At 28.8% G+C, this 17,996-nt stretch overlaps 1 protein-coding gene across 1 annotated transcript in view; it reads right to left on the bottom strand.

Annotated features, from left to right (window-relative positions):
• The window catches only part of LOC113387788 (protein purity of essence-like), a 116,571-nt gene that overhangs the window by 92,032 nt on the left and 6,543 nt on the right, over positions 1-17,996 (bottom strand). Inside the window, 18 exon segments of the mRNA XM_026625164.1 lie at positions 957-1,189; positions 2,121-2,278; positions 2,822-2,925; positions 3,502-3,638; positions 3,729-3,917; positions 6,993-7,301; positions 7,473-8,251; positions 9,035-9,227; positions 9,290-9,509; positions 9,576-9,699; positions 10,000-10,159; positions 10,869-11,218; positions 12,854-13,110; positions 13,330-13,483; positions 13,919-14,097; positions 14,232-14,415; positions 14,619-14,803; positions 14,921-15,121. Coding sequence (XP_026480949.1) covers positions 957-1,189; positions 2,121-2,278; positions 2,822-2,925; positions 3,502-3,638; positions 3,729-3,917; positions 6,993-7,301; positions 7,473-8,251; positions 9,035-9,227; positions 9,290-9,509; positions 9,576-9,699; positions 10,000-10,159; positions 10,869-11,218; positions 12,854-13,110; positions 13,330-13,483; positions 13,919-14,097; positions 14,232-14,415; positions 14,619-14,803; positions 14,921-15,121 — 4,116 coding nt within the window.

Below are 17,996 nucleotides of genomic sequence, written 5' to 3'. Positions count from 1 at the left end.
CTGTATGTTTGAATATTTGTTAGCACTTTTCACTAAACAAGCTTTTTTAACAAAAATGATTTTGTGAGTTAATTTTCCGCCGAATAATTAGATTTTGTAAATCAAAATTACTAAAAAATTTGTCTTTTTTAAAATTATTATTTGAAAACACAAATAATATTGTTCTCTGGATGTTGTTCGATTGGTTTTCGAAAATTAACTAAATGAAACTGGTGTGCCTTTTGTAACACGTGTAAACACTTGAACGAGAGATGTGAGATTGTATGTGTGTGTTTTTATATGTCAGGGTGTGAATACTTAAATTGTTGATCTTAAAAGGAAGTCGATATTGTTTGTTGTTGTTTGTTTTGTATTATTTTTGGATTCTTGTTCGAAACTCTACAAAATATACACAAATCCAAGACTCTACCATTCAATATAATATATATATATATATATATATATATATATATATATAAAATGCATGTAGTAGATACAACTGAGCTGAAACATGCTTATCATTTATAAAATGTTATTTCATGCAATAAAGATGGTCATAAATTTACACAAAACTTTCATATTGTGAGCACTCTTTGTGAAAACTTACAACCTGGCATTTGACTTTTTCAATGACCTACTTGTTTCCTTAAATTATCTCATTAAACTCAATGATGTCGAAGGAATTAAAAAAGATAGTTCTATAATTTTTTCACTGTGAAGTTTAATTACACAATTTTAGTTTTTATGAACTAATTGTAAGTAAAGTTTATAATTTATTATATTATCATTTATATTAGTATTTTAGGTTTTATATTTTTTTCTATAATAAATTAGTCAAATTCTCAGAAACAAATTATTCAATAATATTTATCACACTCAGGTGTAGATTACTAAATTTTAACCAGTAATAGGTCATTATTTTTTTAGGAAATAAATAAATAATTTTAATAAAAACTAAAATCTACCCAATTACTAACCGATTTGTTTTGCAAGAGTGGGATGCTTTTCAACCTCATATATTTTTTGAGGGATTAAAGGACTCGATAATCTTCTCCTAATAGAAGTAGGTTGAACTAAATCGTTACTGCTTGATGCACCAGTTTGGCACTGTGATGAGTCACTAGATTGTGCACCACGCTTTGTTAAAGCTTGACAACTTCCATCCTCTTTTGCCCCACAATCACAGAAGAAGTTACCATACTTAGCATAACTGTAAAATAATTTAATTCATGTATTTTACGAAGTGCGTTATATAAGTTGATGAATTATTTCTTTAAAGAATCCTTTAGTTGTACTTACCACATTTATTCAGCCATATACACCCATACACAAATAATACAAAATCGAGTCTAATGCTAAATGTCAAGAAATTATTTTTTATTTTTAATTTAATATAATTAGGCTGAAATTAATATCACACAAGAAATGAAAATAGTTTCTTTGGATACGTTATAAAACTTAATATTCTTTTTTATGATAAATATGAATAATAAACTAAAATTTTATTCAAAAATAAACAATGACAATGGGAAATCACTCGCACTATTTTTCCCTGAATCGTATTGGAGTTTAAGCTAACGGTCCCGCCCTAAGGCAGTAACTACCTATTATTATACATACATACACACATATAAATATAAATCTAGTTCTATAACGTTTTTAAGAACAGGTGAGCTTATAAAAATTGATTTACTTATTATCAACATTCAAAGCTACCACATAGATTAATGTAAGATTTTTGAAAAAACAAAGTTTAAAGGTTTTCAATTTTTCAATCTTGATATGTGATTGAATTTTTCCATGTGACCCTACAAGTTTTCTAATCATGCTAAGTAAAAATTAGACTAAAGAGATGCATTGCCAGAAAATGCTATTTAGTTTACCATTTTTAAATACTGACAAATAATATTTAAAAATAGTTTAACTTGTTGAACACATTCACACCTTTATTTTTCCAAGGTTGGGGTAAAAATAAGTTTGAAAAAATGATCTATTTTCATATATTTTAATTTTTTGGCCACAAAAAAAACAATATATTTTTTTTAAATTATTTGAACAGAATTTATAAATAAAAGAAAATGAGTGCCCTTTATTATAAAAACCTTTGCTATAGTACAATAAAATGAATATGAAATATCTACCTAATATCATGACCGCGATGACAAACTCGAGCACAAACTGTACATACGCCTACTCCATCCAACATTTTACAAGTGTGGCAATGATACCAATGCTGGTTCATAAATTCTTTTTGTGTGGTTGTAAAGGTGCATAGTTTATTGCATAAAGAATCTTCATCCTAGGTAAACAAGAAGAAATAAATTATTTTCCTATATATATATATATATATATATATATATATATATATAATTTGAGTTTAAAGATCGTTTAAACGTTTCTATCCCAAACTCAAAACAGGTCAGTACACATTCTCGATAACTTAATAAAAAATAATATACAAGTTCATTTGTGTCTTTTATTGTGATTCCAAAATATATAGATTTTGCAATAGTACACATCTTAATATGATGGTTCAATAGTGTTTCATTAATTAAGGATACCAAATCAATATTCCACTGAATAAAGTCTAGGATTTTAGCCGAAATGTATGGAAAGGCCAACATATTGATAAAAACGGCCGTATTGATTTTTTTCGTTTTTTCCACAAAAATTCAAAAATATCACATGTAAAAGTTTTCAACTAGTAAATTCAATGTGATTCTCAACAAATCTGTTACATTAAACTGTCTGAATGATGAATAAAAAAGACAACGATTTTTTGAAGTGAGTCCAAACTTTTTCTGAGTAGTTTATTAATATCTTAATAAATTTTGGAGCTTACAGAATCATCAGCTGCACTTTCTTCATCTTCTTGTAAGTCATCAGGCCACTCTTCTGTTTCAGGAGGAAGGTCAACATCCCAAGGTGGATTTGTACTTCTTGCATCTGTATAAACATATTTCATATTTAGCTTGTGCAAACTTAGCTGTAATAAATCAACAGCATAATAAACAGTTACAATAAACCAAGAACATAGTGTTTATGATATTGTGCTCCAGTGCAAGCTGCTATAACTTTTTATATTGTGTAAAAATAATGTATGAAATTAACCTTATGTTATAAGATTATTGACACATTTAATTTTTTTCCATTTTTTAATAATTATGATGTAACAGAAATATCAATAATTAACCTCAAACTATGATTGAATTATTAAAAAAAAAGTTCGAAAAAATAATTCAATAGATAAAAGCCTTTAGTGTCAATTTGATACTCAATTTAAAAAAAAGATACAATACTTAAATTTTGCTAAAATGGTAATGCAAACTGTTTCAATTTCTGAACATAAGTGTAAAGTTTCAAAAGTTAAATTAGTTTACATAAAAAGGAGAGATTTATTTATTTTAACATTGTGTATGAAAATTCAAAATATATATGCAAGTCAAATGAATCATCGAATTCGCAAATACTTCACAAATCAAATATATTTTCATCTTGTCGCAGCTTGTTAAAAATACTTACTTAATGAACCAAGTCCATGTAAAAGATCAGTCAGGTATCTTAATAAACAAGTTGCTGATTCCAATACAGACTCGTGCTTACCACAAACCCCACTTTCCAATTTTTCTATTACTTCCTTTTGTGTTAAGTACTGATGACTGTTGAAAGAAACAAAGTAGCATACAATTAATAATGATAGTTTAAAAATAAGGAATTAAAAATTAATTAAAAAATATATAAATTCTCACCATATCTCAAGCCATTCAGTAACTGCAGCAAATAAAAGTGCATGTCCTTTTCCTTGATTGGCATCTGCTAGTGTTGTCATAATATTCATCAAATCAGGAAAAGCTAAACAATCTTGTAATGGACATAATATTTGTGAGCCAAGGGGAATCAATGATTGAAGAATAGTTTGTGAAACAGCTGGTACAATTCTAAAATCAGATTTATTACTGTATGAGTTGAGTTGCATTTTATTATAAGTAAAATTCATATGCGATATATATATATATATATATATATATATATATATATATATAAATATATCTCGCCTCAACGAATGAAATACAAATTTATTACCAAATAGTCAAATAGTGCAAGGCAACTTCCCGACATGTATAAATAATCGACTCAATCAGTAAAAAATCAATATATTAATTTATAAGACATTTATAAGCACTATAAAATATATATAAAACTATGTATAAAAAATGTATTACACATTATTGAAAAACAAACATGCACCTAAGGGGGCGTCCATTAATCACGTGAGGTTTTTAGGGGGAGGGAGGATTTGACAAAAAATCACGAAATATCACGTCGTGGGGGGAGGGGTATAGTAAGATATCACGTGTATTTATTTTTAACTGATTTTAAAAAAAAAAAACAGTTTCAAAAAAAATCGAAAATGTTACAGATTTATCACATAACTAAAAATACACGTAATGTTTGGTGGGGGAGGGGGGGTAATTTTGAATATCACTATGTATCACCAAGGGGGAGGGGGGGTCCAATAATTCTTAAAAACTCGCTCACGTGATTAATGGACGCCCCCTAATACAAACTACAATTTTTGACTGGTGCGCCTGATTAACTTTGATAATTAAAGTTCCATTAATTTTGATAATTAAACCACTTTTTAGAGGCTTCTAATATATTAGTTTGTTCATTTACACCAGATACTATAACAACATTCATTAAAATCGCCAAAAAAAATTTTTTTCAATCATGAAGGGGCCCGGCCGATCTTTACGAAAAACCGATTAGCATGATTCCTAAGTAATGCCTTTCGGACAGATTTTGAATTTTTAAAATCAATTCATGATTTTATTTTGAGTTAAAATGTGGACGATATTATATACACTACTCTGTTATTTATAATTAAATTATCTGGCTGAACAACATATAAAACTAATCAATGCTAGTCCTTTAGACCAGTGGTCGGGGAACCGGGGTAAATTACCCCAAATTGGGTAAAAGTGGAATTTTTGGGGGTAAAAAGTATATATTTGCAAAGCACTAAATCAGCTTCAGTAAAACCTACTATCGGAAAGAATTTCTGCATTAGCAGAAAATGTGAAAGAATAAGTAGTTTTCGCACTAAAACAAGTTAAATATCTTGCTTGGTTTAAATCAGCTTCAGTAAAACCTACTACCGAAAAGAATCTCTGCATTAGCAAAAAATGTGAAGTTTTTGCATTAAAACTAAATATTTTGCTATTCAGCTTGAGACGACGGATTTCAGTAGTAATTCACAAATGGTATATATTGTGCCTTGCTATGTTTGCTATAAAGGTGCAGATAATTTTGAAAAGAAATTGCTGTTTTGTTTTCTTCTCGAGTTCAGATGTCGTGAAATAGATATTTTTAACAAAGTAAACGAATACTTCGAAGCGCAAAGATTAAAATGGGAAAATTGCAATTTGGTGTCTTTGGATTAAGCTCCATCTATGATGGGTCATATTTATGGTTTTTCAGCTTTTGTAAGCGAAAATAACCCACACTCATGATGTTATCAAGATTATAAATTTTATCAAGGGACATGCAATAAATACACGGCTATTTTGTGAATTATGTCAGGATGGTGAAGCTGAGACTTACCTTCTTTATTATACAGAAGTAAGGTGGCTCTCTCGCCACTTAAAAATGAAGCTGAAATCTCTATGGTTTTTCAAAAAAATATGTTTGCTAAAGTTTTTAAAAACTCTTCCTGGGTAGCATATCTCGCATATTTAGGAGACATGAAACTTTGAAAAAATTGTGTCAAAGATGAAGCAATACCATTTCTCCACATCGTAATGTTCTTACATTACATGTGTGCATGTTTGTTGTCACTTGTGGCATTATTGTTAACTTCTCGTAGGGTAAGTTATGGGAATGGGCCGAAAATCGAAAATGAAAATTTTTGCGTTTCAGAGGTTTTTGAACATTTTGCCATACCTCAGAAAAAAATGGATGTGTGTTTGAGTGTGTTTTGTGTGTCCGCATTTTTTCGTTCACGTTTTCGAGCGCACGGATGAACCGATTTGAATGGTTCATCCCCGACCACATTCAACATTCGGTTCCTATTGATAGGGAGCTATGCTGATTTGTATTTGGCAAAGGCAGGTCCAGCCGTTCCGGAGATACGGAGTAAAGAGTGCAGAAAATAGAAATCGAGTTTTTAAGAGAGCCGAGTATCCCATATGAAGGATCCAAAAAACATTCAATTTGTAATGATTGGGAGAAGTAGTGATTAGGTTTTGGCAAAGGCATGTCTAGCCATTTCGAAAATACAGAGCTAAATGTACAAAAATGGCAGTTTTTGAGAGAACTAAGCATCCAATTCGAATGATTAAAAAAACTTGCTGTTTGTGTTGACAAAACAATTACTTTTGGGAAAGAAAAATATTTCAATATTTTTTTCAAAAAATTTTTCTTTGTATATCGAAAATAATTCAGATTTTAATTTTAATTCTGGCTAAAGTTCTAAAGCTCACTTATATACTTCGAATAAATAATTTTTTTAAATTTTGTAATTCAGCTTATATATATCTTATGAATATTATACAATGTTACAGTATTTATAATAATCTAATTGGAAACATTTAAAATTCCTCAAAAATTTCGTCACGGTGCGGAAAGTTCCAGCATGCCTTAACGCATGATACAATGCACTACTAGTTCATTCATGTATTAGTAGGATTTTCATGAAAAATATATTTATTCATAATGAATATAGTTTTTACTGATTGTTATCTTCAAATTATTTGTTTCAGCCTTTTTCAAAGTTTAGAAGTAACAAACAATGTAGCAAACCGTTAATCTGCGGGTTATGGCAGGTTTTACAGAAATATGTTACAAACAGATTCCAATTGTAGGCTCTTTTAGTTAATTTTTTTTGTGGGGTAATGAGAGGTTGCACAAAAACATTTTGAGGTAACGGTTCCAAAAGTTCCCCGACCACTGCTCTAGACTAACTTGCTAAAGTTAAAAACATGGAATTGTCTATTAGACTTATATATACATACTTATTTCCAGTAACAATATAATTAGTGAGTGTTTGGAGTAACTGTCCGTTTTCCTCTAGGATACTTTTATCCTCTTTTATTTTTCTTCTGACATGTCCATCATCAAGCAATGGAGATCGTTCAGAAGCAACAACCCACAAATTATCAGCAGTTGTAGTTACTTCAGCATTGGCAGCATCAATACTTGAACCAGTTGAAGTATTATTTTGCTGCTCAGCAGCTGTTGTAATATGTCCAGTGGCTTGAGCATCAGATGTGCTTGTATTATCTGGCTTAGGAGTAGATTCTTTCTCATTGGACGGAGGAGTACTTGAGGAAAAAAAATGAAATCAATTTGTTTATAGCTATTAAGAAGTTATGTATGAATAGTAATTCATCTTTTTTAGTAAATCATAAATTTGTCAGTAAAAAATCATTTTTCGAATAAAAGTAATAAATATTAAATATATTAAATTTTATAAAAAGTTCAGTAAAACTTACTTATTTGTAGCATTTGTTGGTGTGGGAACGTTACTGGAACTAACACTTGCGGATCTTTGATGTTCACGGGTACCAAGTAAAATCTGACTCAGCCACCCTTGCAAATGATCTTCATCTACAGAAACCAAATCATCAATACTGCTACACAACTGTTCCAAATTTGAATCTTTTTCTGACTTTTCAGAAACTTGAAATAATTTATTGAAAAAATGTAGTACTTTTGTAGAATATCCCTGAGTTCTTGAAAATGTTCCAATAGATAATAACACTTGAACAAGACTTCCCTCATTCGCAATCCAGAAAAATTGATATAGTGCATTTTGGCCCATTTGTTTATCCAACATTTTTTCCCAAAATTTAAAAATACTGTGAAGGACTTTCTCATCCAATTCCATTAGTTCGTTTCCCATATTTACAAAAGAGTATTCAGTTATTAATCTATAACTATGATTAAGTACTTGCATATATACTTTTAATTGATGCAATTCAGTATTTTCGTCACCAATTAGTTTGTCAACAATATTTTTTGTGGTGCTAAAAATATATTCAGCTCTGGCATCTAATAAAAGGGCAACAAATACATCTACTGCTGAATTTTTTATGGAACTATCAAGAACAGCATTCACATGGTCATTGAATAACTCTACAGCAGTCTTAAACAATTTTTTAAGAGATGATGTTACTGAATACGCAGATTGTCCAGATAAATTATTCACATGTCCATTAATAACCGATAATACAAAGCTTTCCGAAGGAATAATGTCATTATCAAAAAGTCCCTGAAAAAAATTATATTCTATAAAACAATATATATATATATATATATATATATATATATATATATATATATATATATATATATATATATGTATATAAAGCCTGGTGCACACGACGCCAGTATTCCTTGTAACAGGATTTCTATCAAGTTTTCTAGTAAGGTGAGCAAGAATTTTGCGCCAGATTTTCATTTATTTTATGATTAATAGTAATGTTGTGCATTTTCAAATAGAATATTATAAATATATATTGCAAATTTCACAATTCATATTTTATAGGCCTAAAATACACTAATGCTTATAAGTGTACATACAGAGAATTGTATGAATTGTAAACAAACACATATGTATCATATCTGATTAGAATGAATCCATTAGATGATTTTATCTCATATTTCTAAGAATTAAATGAAATAATAATAATTAGAAGATAATAAAATGCTTCAGTTTAATATAACAAGGCAACGGTTTTACACAGAAATTTTGTTGAGGATACCGCCGTTGTGAATAGAGAGCTTAAACGTGAAATCTGGCTGGCAAGATCAAAAAATATGTTGGGCAACATCGTAAATTATGATTTATCATATTGTTCCTAGGTAACAAACTGTTAAGTTTTTCTAGATTGCTATTATCATTTATCATTTAATTTTTATGAACTGAAGGCCTCCTGAAGAAGAGGACAATCCATAAATATATATATATATATATATATATATATTTAAAAAAAAAGAGAAGGCAGAAGTGGTATCTTATGCAATTCATAGAATTTGAAATAATGTTACATACTGGTGATAAATCTGATATATCTGAATTTCTTGGCTTTGTAATGACAGCTTTTAACTGTGCTGGTAATAAAGACCAAAGCGCAACACTCAAATCAGTGGTCAAATTGTGCTTTTGAGATGACAGAGGCAGCAAATGGGGCATCACAGCTGATTTAAAATGCTCTGATTCAGAAACATCTTCAGTAATAATATTGCTGCAAAATAATATTTTTTATAAAAAATAATAACAATTGTGATAATGAGTATGAATCCTTACTTAATGCTCCAAATGCAGGTCTTCACAAATTCTAGAAGATGTGGCATGAATTCTGTCATTAAGTTCTGTGTTGCTTTTATAGTTTCTGGTGAAGATAAATCAGTTATCTTTTCTGAGTGACTGTTTTTAGTTTCCACATTAACAATTTCCCTAAATATTAACAACAACTTGGACAATAAAGCATCTAGTAACACAATATCAAACAATCTTGGTATATCTCCTAAAAAAATATTACAGAATTTTTAAAATCATCAAATTTGCATTCGATATTGTAATACAAACGTACCATTTTTAAAATCAGCATTAAATTTCTTAATACAATGTATGGTTAAATTAATATCAAACTTTGGGTTATGAACTTTCTCTGTTACACTTCTCAATAAAGTTTCAGCATTTTGTGTATACATTCCCTAGAATATTAAACATATTTTTAAAAAATATAGTTTTAATCAGCATTCATAAAATAAAATACCATGAATTATTTGCTTTTGTCTAACATTGGCCTCTACTATAAATGTTATATTACAAAGAAATAAGCATAATCATAGTGAATTAGCATATATTAATTTAGTAGTTTGCACATGTAAAGTTCCAAAAAATATCGAGAAATTGTAAAATATCGACACTATCATATTTCATTAAGCACAACTACTCTCCTTTATATTTTCATAAAATGACAAAATATTTAATATGAAAATATATAGAAGTACCTGCTTAACAAGTGAATCAGTCATCCATCTGCTAAATGCCTTTGTATTAGCAGCACGTGGAATCCACAGAAGTGAATGTAATGCCATTGAGCCTGTTACTAAATTTTCAGTACATTGAGAATTCATATGGTCTATCGAAGGTGGCAAAATCACTAATAACCTAAAAAAAAATTTATATGAAATATTCATTTTATGTATAACTTAAGACATTTGAAATATCCTAAACCACAAATCAAAACTTGTGCAATGTAAGAAAAGGCAAAAACAAAAATGTAGCAATATTCTATGTATAAATACACCCACAAAGATATTATATATATATATATATATATATATATATATATATATATATATATACAAGACGCAGCGTAAGAGCTTAATTCATTCCATAACCACGCTCCTATGTCGAATCTCTCGTATCTCAAAGCAATTTTTTCCATATAAATACATTAAAATGCCATTAAGTCGATCCAGCATAGTGTTTTTATTAACAATAAATATAAATGAAACATTTATTACTAAGATCAAATACATATTCTGCAAAAATATAGCAAATTACTAAATAAAAAATGACTCAATTATCAATATATTAGTTTTTGGGTTTATCTAATATAAGCATTGTTTTTTTCTTCCCTTTTATATTATGAGAATTAGTTAGACATGTTTCGTACAACAACTCTAATGCTCCACCATCTTTTTCGGTATTATTTTTATTCTTTTGTCAGCAGCTCGTATCACAAATTTTGCTCGTATGACGAAACAAACAAGCCGCTTACCTGCCGTGGGGTGTCACTATATATATATATATATATATATATATATATATATATATATATATATATATAATTCATATGAAATGTGAAAATTACCTCCAACAAAGGAAGAAGCAGTACTGAATAGGTCCAAGTGTTTGATATCCCATTTTCTCAAAACACATATTAATAACATTCAGTATTTTGATAAGTGAATCGATTAAATCAGCATATCGTAGTTTGTCAGGACTGCCCAGAATGAAGCTGCATGCTAAACCATCAAGTTTTGGAGTGTCTTGATTACTATATTCAACATTACTCAGTATATAAAATTTGGGTCTAACGCCCAAATCATCTATTCCACCAAGTTTTCTATAATTGTCTTCAATTTCATCACAGGGAGAAAATCTAATATTTGAAGATTTCTTTGAAGATTTTCTATCCATTTGAAATAAATTACAATGTACCTAAAATTTATTAATTATGTTATATATATATATATATATATATATATATATATATATATATATATTTGAATGGTAGAGTCTTGGATTTGTGTATATTTTGTAGAGTTTCGAACAAGAATCCAAAAATAATACAAAATAAAAAACAAGAAAAGTTTTTAAAAAAACAATTTCTTTATTTAATTATTTGTTTATTGTCGACGTTTCGGAACTAGGTACGTTCCATCTTCAGGACATCTGTCAAGAAACATGATCTTGATGAGATTTTAGCAAACAATATGTTTAGGAAAAGAAAATAGATTTTTCTTAAATAATGAATTAAATTGTAAAAAATATAATAATGTACAGAAATATGATAATATGTTCAAAATAAAAATGATAAAAATAAATGAGTGGATTATCAGAACAGGATATTAAACATAATAGAAATTTTTTGAAAGTTATGGAAATTTTTTTAAAGAAAAGGTTAATGACAAAGTTGAATTAATTACCTGTATGTTTGAATATTTGTTAGCACTTTTTCACTAAACAAGCTTTTTTAACAAAAATGATTTTGTGAGTTAATTTTCCGCCGAATAATTAGATTTTGTAAATCAAAATTACTAAAAAATTTGTCTTTTTTTAAAATTATTATTTGAAAACACAAATAATATTATTCTCTGGATGTTGTTCGATTGGCTTTCGAAAATTAACTAAATGAAACTGGTGTGCCCTTTGTAACACGTGTAAACACTTGAACGAGAGATGTGAGATTGTATGTGTGTGTTTTTATATGTCAGGGTGTGAATACTTAAATTGTTGATCTTAAAAGGAAGTCGATATTAATTGTTTGAAAATTAATATCGACAAACAATTAATATCGACTTCCTTTTAAGATCAACAATTTAAGTATTCACACCCTGACATATAAAAACACACACATACAATCTCACATCTCTCGTTCAAGTGTTTACACGTGTTACAAAGGGCACACCAGTTTCATTTAGTTAATTTTCGAAAGCCAATCGAACAACATCCAGAGAATAATATTATTTGTGTTTTCAAATAATAATTTTAAAAAAAGACAAATTTTTTAGTAATTTTGATTTACAAAATCTAATTATTCGGCGGAAAATTAACTCACAAAATCATTTTGTTAAAAAAGCTTGTTTAGTGAAAAAGTGCTAACAAATATTCAAACATACAGGTAATTAATTCAACTTTGTCATTAACCTTTTCTTTAAAAAAATTTCCATAACTTTCAAAAAATTTCTATTATGTTTAATATCCTGTTCTGATAATCCACTCATTTATTTTTATCATTTTTATTTTGAACATATTATCATATTTCTGTACATTATTATATTTTTTACAATTTAATTCATTATTTAAGAAAAATCTATTTTCTTTTCCTAAACATATTGTTTGCTAAAATCTCATCAAGATCATGTTTCTTGACAGATGTCCTGAAGATGGAACGTACCTAGTTCCGAAACGTCGACAATAAACAAATAATTAAATAAAGAAATTGTTTTTTTAAAAACTTTTCTTGTTTTTTATTTTGTATTATTTTTGGATTCTTGTTCGAAACTCTACAAAATATATATATATATATATATATATTCAAGAAACTATTGAAATAATAAACTACTAACAAACCTGTTCCAGTAATTGCTTTGGAGCATCATACAAGTGCTTCATCAAATATTCTAATAGAAGAAGAAATCTTGATAATAACAAAATTTGATTATCCTTTAAAATTTTTTGATTCATCATTGTGTTATTTTCCAAACCAACACAAACTTCAGAACATTTTATTAACCCTCCAGCAGTTTGTAACAGTAAAGATTTTTTTTGCATGAGGTTCAATGAATGAAATAGAAACAGCAAAAGTTGTGCATGTTCTATATTCATATCTAAAAAATAATTTATAGTATTATTTCACCCTTATTGAACTGCCTATGTATTCAGAGTTCTAATTTAACAGTGTCACATAGAATGTAAACCATGATTATAACCAATGGAATTCAATTTGGCAAAATTGCAAAACTTGCGGTTAACAAGTTGTTAAATGACTTGACAAAAGCATTAGTCACAAGTTAGCTATGATATAAAAATTGATTCTTATATTATACCATCTCCATCCTCCGAGTTGTCACCCGAATTGCAGATGCTATCCACAAGTGTGTTGATTAATCTCGACCAAAGTTGAATACACGCAGATTCCTTTTCTTGCTGAGGTTTCAATAATATAACTTGGGCCAAAACAGCTAAAGTATGTGAATATACCTAAGACAATAATTCATATCATTCTCAGATCTAGGTAAACTTTCACGTAAACAAAAATGTTAAAAAAATTAATATAAATATAATTGTAATTTGATATGAATATAACCATGTAACAAAATGTATAAAAATATAAAAATTTTACTCTAATAATTCATTCATGCTATTTCCAGGACTATGTTATGGATTAAGTAAAGAAAAGCCAAATCGATTCTAACTTGTGTATAACAAAAATTAAGAAGAACACTTAAATTTATTTCAGCTGTAAATTATTTTAATATTTATGCCAAATTATCTGAACTAATCTCTAAAAATATGTTTTTAACACGGATAGTTCGGACTCAATATTCAATATCAAAATCAATTATTATATAAAATAATATAAGATTATCTTTCTGTTTTCAAACTAGCATGCATAGGGTTGAATCATAATATTACCTGTAGTGGCCAAGGACTACTTTGTAACCAAGGGTTTACCCCTAAATTTGTCAAAAAAGCTATTTGAAGTACTTCATTAATGGAACCGCTGGCAATCATATTATGAACATAACAACCAACAGACTGGGAAAAACTAATACAGGCAGATTGCCAAACAGCACAATAACCCATCATTGCATCTATAAAATTAATTAAATTTATATTTATATTTATAATTTATATAGATATTTAATAGATTATCCATAAACAAAATGAATTTAAATATAAGGTAACTGAATATTATAACCAAATTTAATCATTTTAACACAAATACCTAAATTTTTAGCAGCATCTCTATCTAAATCTCTTAATATAGCAGCTAATAAACACATTTGCTGCTCTGTTAATCCAGTTTGAATATAATGAGCCAAATAACCATCTTGACAAGCACTATGAATTGTACATAGTGATAAATGGGAGTCCAAGAATTTAAAAATAGCAGTAGCCAGTTCTAAGTACTGCAATTACAAAAATATAAGAAAACTGTAAGTAAAAGAAGAAACAAAAAACTAGTTGCTATGACTAGTAAATAATTATATTTAATATTATTAGGTAATAATGCAGAAGAAAAATATTTCAATTTTGATCAAATTATTAGTATATCCTAATTATATATAGGCTAAAAGCATTTTATATGAAAATGTTTTTATTAATATTTCACCTCATGGGGTTCTTCTCTATCAGACACAAAATTATTTCCTTTGTTACTAGTTGTTGTCACAGTTTCTGGAGGTACTTCCGGTGGCTCTGGTTCTATTGTTTCAGGAGCTAATGTTTCTTTGAACCAAAGTCCCAGGTAAGACTCACTGTCATCTTCAAGTTCAATGTTTATGAAAATGTTTTTTTTTTATATCATTAAGAAGAATATTATGTAAAAAAATATATAGCAATTCTAATTTTCATTTCAAGTTAAAACAAAATTAATCAAAGTTTAATAAAAGCAGTACTAAAACCAACAAATACCTTCTTCTGTATCACTATCTTCTGAAAATGAGAGATCTTGATAATACGTTGTAGAATCACTTTGACTCAATGCATCTCCCATTAATGGATGTTTTGAAGCTCTTTTAAGAGCACATGCTTTACGGTATGACACAGTGGCGATATATGTGAATAATTGCAAAATAGGAGCGCTTTGCAAAATTCTCATAACTCTTTGGAGAGCTAAAAAAATATTTATTTTATTATTTTCTTACATTATAAACAAGAATGCGCGTAGAACCTTAAAGTTAATAGAAAAACAGAAGAGACAAATAAAACCATTGGGAGAGCTCTTAGTACTTTCAATTATAATTACCATGCAATGATTTGATTGGTTGAATTCAACATATTATTATTATAACTCTCTGAAGTGCTAAGAAATAATTAGGTAGTTACTTTCATATTATCCATTATAAGAATAACTTCCCAGTAAACACTGTGTGATGTGAGCGTCGGCAGCAACCTGAAATCCACAAGCATTCCTTCGGCGCTGTGACACACATGTATAATCAATGTGGACTTCAGATTGCTACCGCCGCCCGGTGTTTACTGAGTTGTTTTTATGAAGCTGATTATAAAATATTAACTCACTTCATAGTATAAGCACTTAAGTGTATAATTTGCACTATTAATTTGGTTTAATGGAACCCTTACCTCATGTTACAACATATTCAAAAACAGGGCCGTGCTCAACCAGTTTGTTGTGTGCCTTTTAGGGCGGCCGAATTGAGGCAGTTAAATTTAAAAGAAACCCGATTGATAGGCGGCCAAAATGCGGTTGGGGCATATGTGCTTCAAAAGCCATACTAAAGGATATTACGGAGAATGATCAAGCATATTTTGCTATGTGTATAGAAATAAATGATCCGGCTACCTGGATTTTAGGTCAAATCATTTCAAATGTTTATTTCTATAGAAAAACGAAGAAAAATTTAATCGTGAGTGGTTAATCTAACTCCGAAAAATAATACAATAATTTACTTTTCAGCATGCTTCTTACTTCATTTATGATGACAGTAAAATCTGGCAGCAAATATGGCAACTACAGGCTACTACCTTTGTGAGATATCATTAAAAATATGCGAAAGTAGCCTCTTTTTACAAACTCTTTTGTAACCATAAAAAATATCATAAAACATCTAACATGGTTTTATTCACGGTGGCCTGCACTATATTATTTATAACAAAGTAATGTTTTATAAACCTGAATAGTTTCCTAATACATCCAAGCCTGCAGGTACGGGTGTAATTTCTGTACAGCTATCAGTAAGTCCTGATTCAAGTTGCAAGTCTTGCAGCAGTCCTGCTAATAGCGGCAAAGTTTGCTTAGCCAATGCTGCAGTTAGTATCCCAAAGCCTTGTTGGCTATATTTAAAAATATTTAATAATTTATTCAAAGAAAAACAAAATTTAAACAAAGTAATGATAATATTTAATCATTCACTTACACTTTAACAAGATTGACTCTAGGTAAATCTCTATTTTTACTAGGACTTTTTCCTTTATCATCCTTAAGTAATATACTAGAACTGGCACCTAACGCATTCTGTAGTCCGCCTACACTAATCCAAGCACCCAGAAATAAATGGTTTTGATATATCTAGCAGAATATGAAAAATACAAACATGAAATAAATATGAAAGCATTTCAGAACCCACCAAATTAAATAACTTACATGGCCTCCACCCTTAGTAGAATTTTTCAATACATTTCCTACATTTTTATACAATTCTAGTGATTTCTCCATAACATTCACAGCTAACATATCTAGCTCATCTTCTTTTGTTGGTGTTACTGGACCATTTGTAGTCTAAAATATAGAATTAAGTTTTAATTATGGTATACATCACAATATCATTGATGTTATATTAATAATATGTTAATGATGTAATATTGATATAGAGTTAAAAATTTAGATAAAATCATTACCTGTGTTTTGGGCAGGGTACTACCACTCATATTAATAATGCTATAAGCAATTGTAGTTGAAACTGCACAATATAGACATGATAATGTGATCAGGCTAAGTTGAGAAATTTTTGCTGGAGTAAAAGGTTCCAGAACAGGTAAAGCCAATGCCATATTTACCAGAATAATATCAGATGATATTGCAGATAAACTGAAAGTAATGAAGTTTTTTTGTAATTTACAATAATAAAATACAACATGCTATGCAATCTGTTAACATAGATGGTATTGGAATTTAGTTTTTTTTTGGTAAATTTTTATGATTTAATTATGTTAATATATCAAGAAGTTTAAAATTTATTAAAACAAGTGGTAATCAATAATAAAGAATACTTTATTCATAACTATTATTACCTTGATCTTAAGGCAAGAGCATCTGAATGAGTACTGGGCATGCTCAAACCTTTATTATTTGTAATGGCCTCAGTATATTTAATTTTGTAACGAGCAACTGTTGGAATCGAGAGAGCTAAACCTAATAACACATCACCAGCCCCCAAAGTTTGCATAATATTGATATTCGCTTGTGAAAAAATCGTCTGAAAAAAGTTACAGATAATTACTATATATAGGCGGCCATACACTGTAACAAGAAGCGGCCGTAATAAAAAGCGGTCACATTGAAAGTCCACTGAATTAAAAGGCGGCCAAATTGAAAGACCGCTACATTAAGGGGTTAGAGATACTTGGAATTTTGAAAAATCGATTTTTACTTTTTTGCATTTTCATTAAGTGTAGTATCTTGAAAATGTTCTCTGAAAATTTCAAGTTGTTCCGATGATTACTTTTTGAGTTATTGGACTCTTACCAGCGCGTTGACGCAAGTGAAGAGCTCGATACTTATACTCAAGATTATTCTCCCTCACCTACTGATGTTTTAAAATCTTTTAAAACCGATTTACGATGATCTCAGCAATGATAATTACTTTCAAGATGTGTAGTTCAAGATTGAATCCATAATCAGAAAAAATTAAAAGCTTCAACCAATTAGTGTAAAAAAATATGTCTAAAAACCGTGAATACTAGTTCTACTATCGTACAAATTGCTGATTGCGTTACATAATCATTATTATTGATTATGGATACCAAT

Source organism: Ctenocephalides felis, unplaced genomic scaffold (genome assembly GCF_003426905.1).
Source record: "Ctenocephalides felis isolate EL2017-DRISC unplaced genomic scaffold, ASM342690v1 CF-g0.4_SCAFFOLD_03572, whole genome shotgun sequence".
Lineage (NCBI taxonomy): Eukaryota > Metazoa > Arthropoda > Insecta > Siphonaptera > Pulicidae > Ctenocephalides > Ctenocephalides felis.
This window is presented reverse-complemented; position numbering and strand designations above follow the sequence as displayed.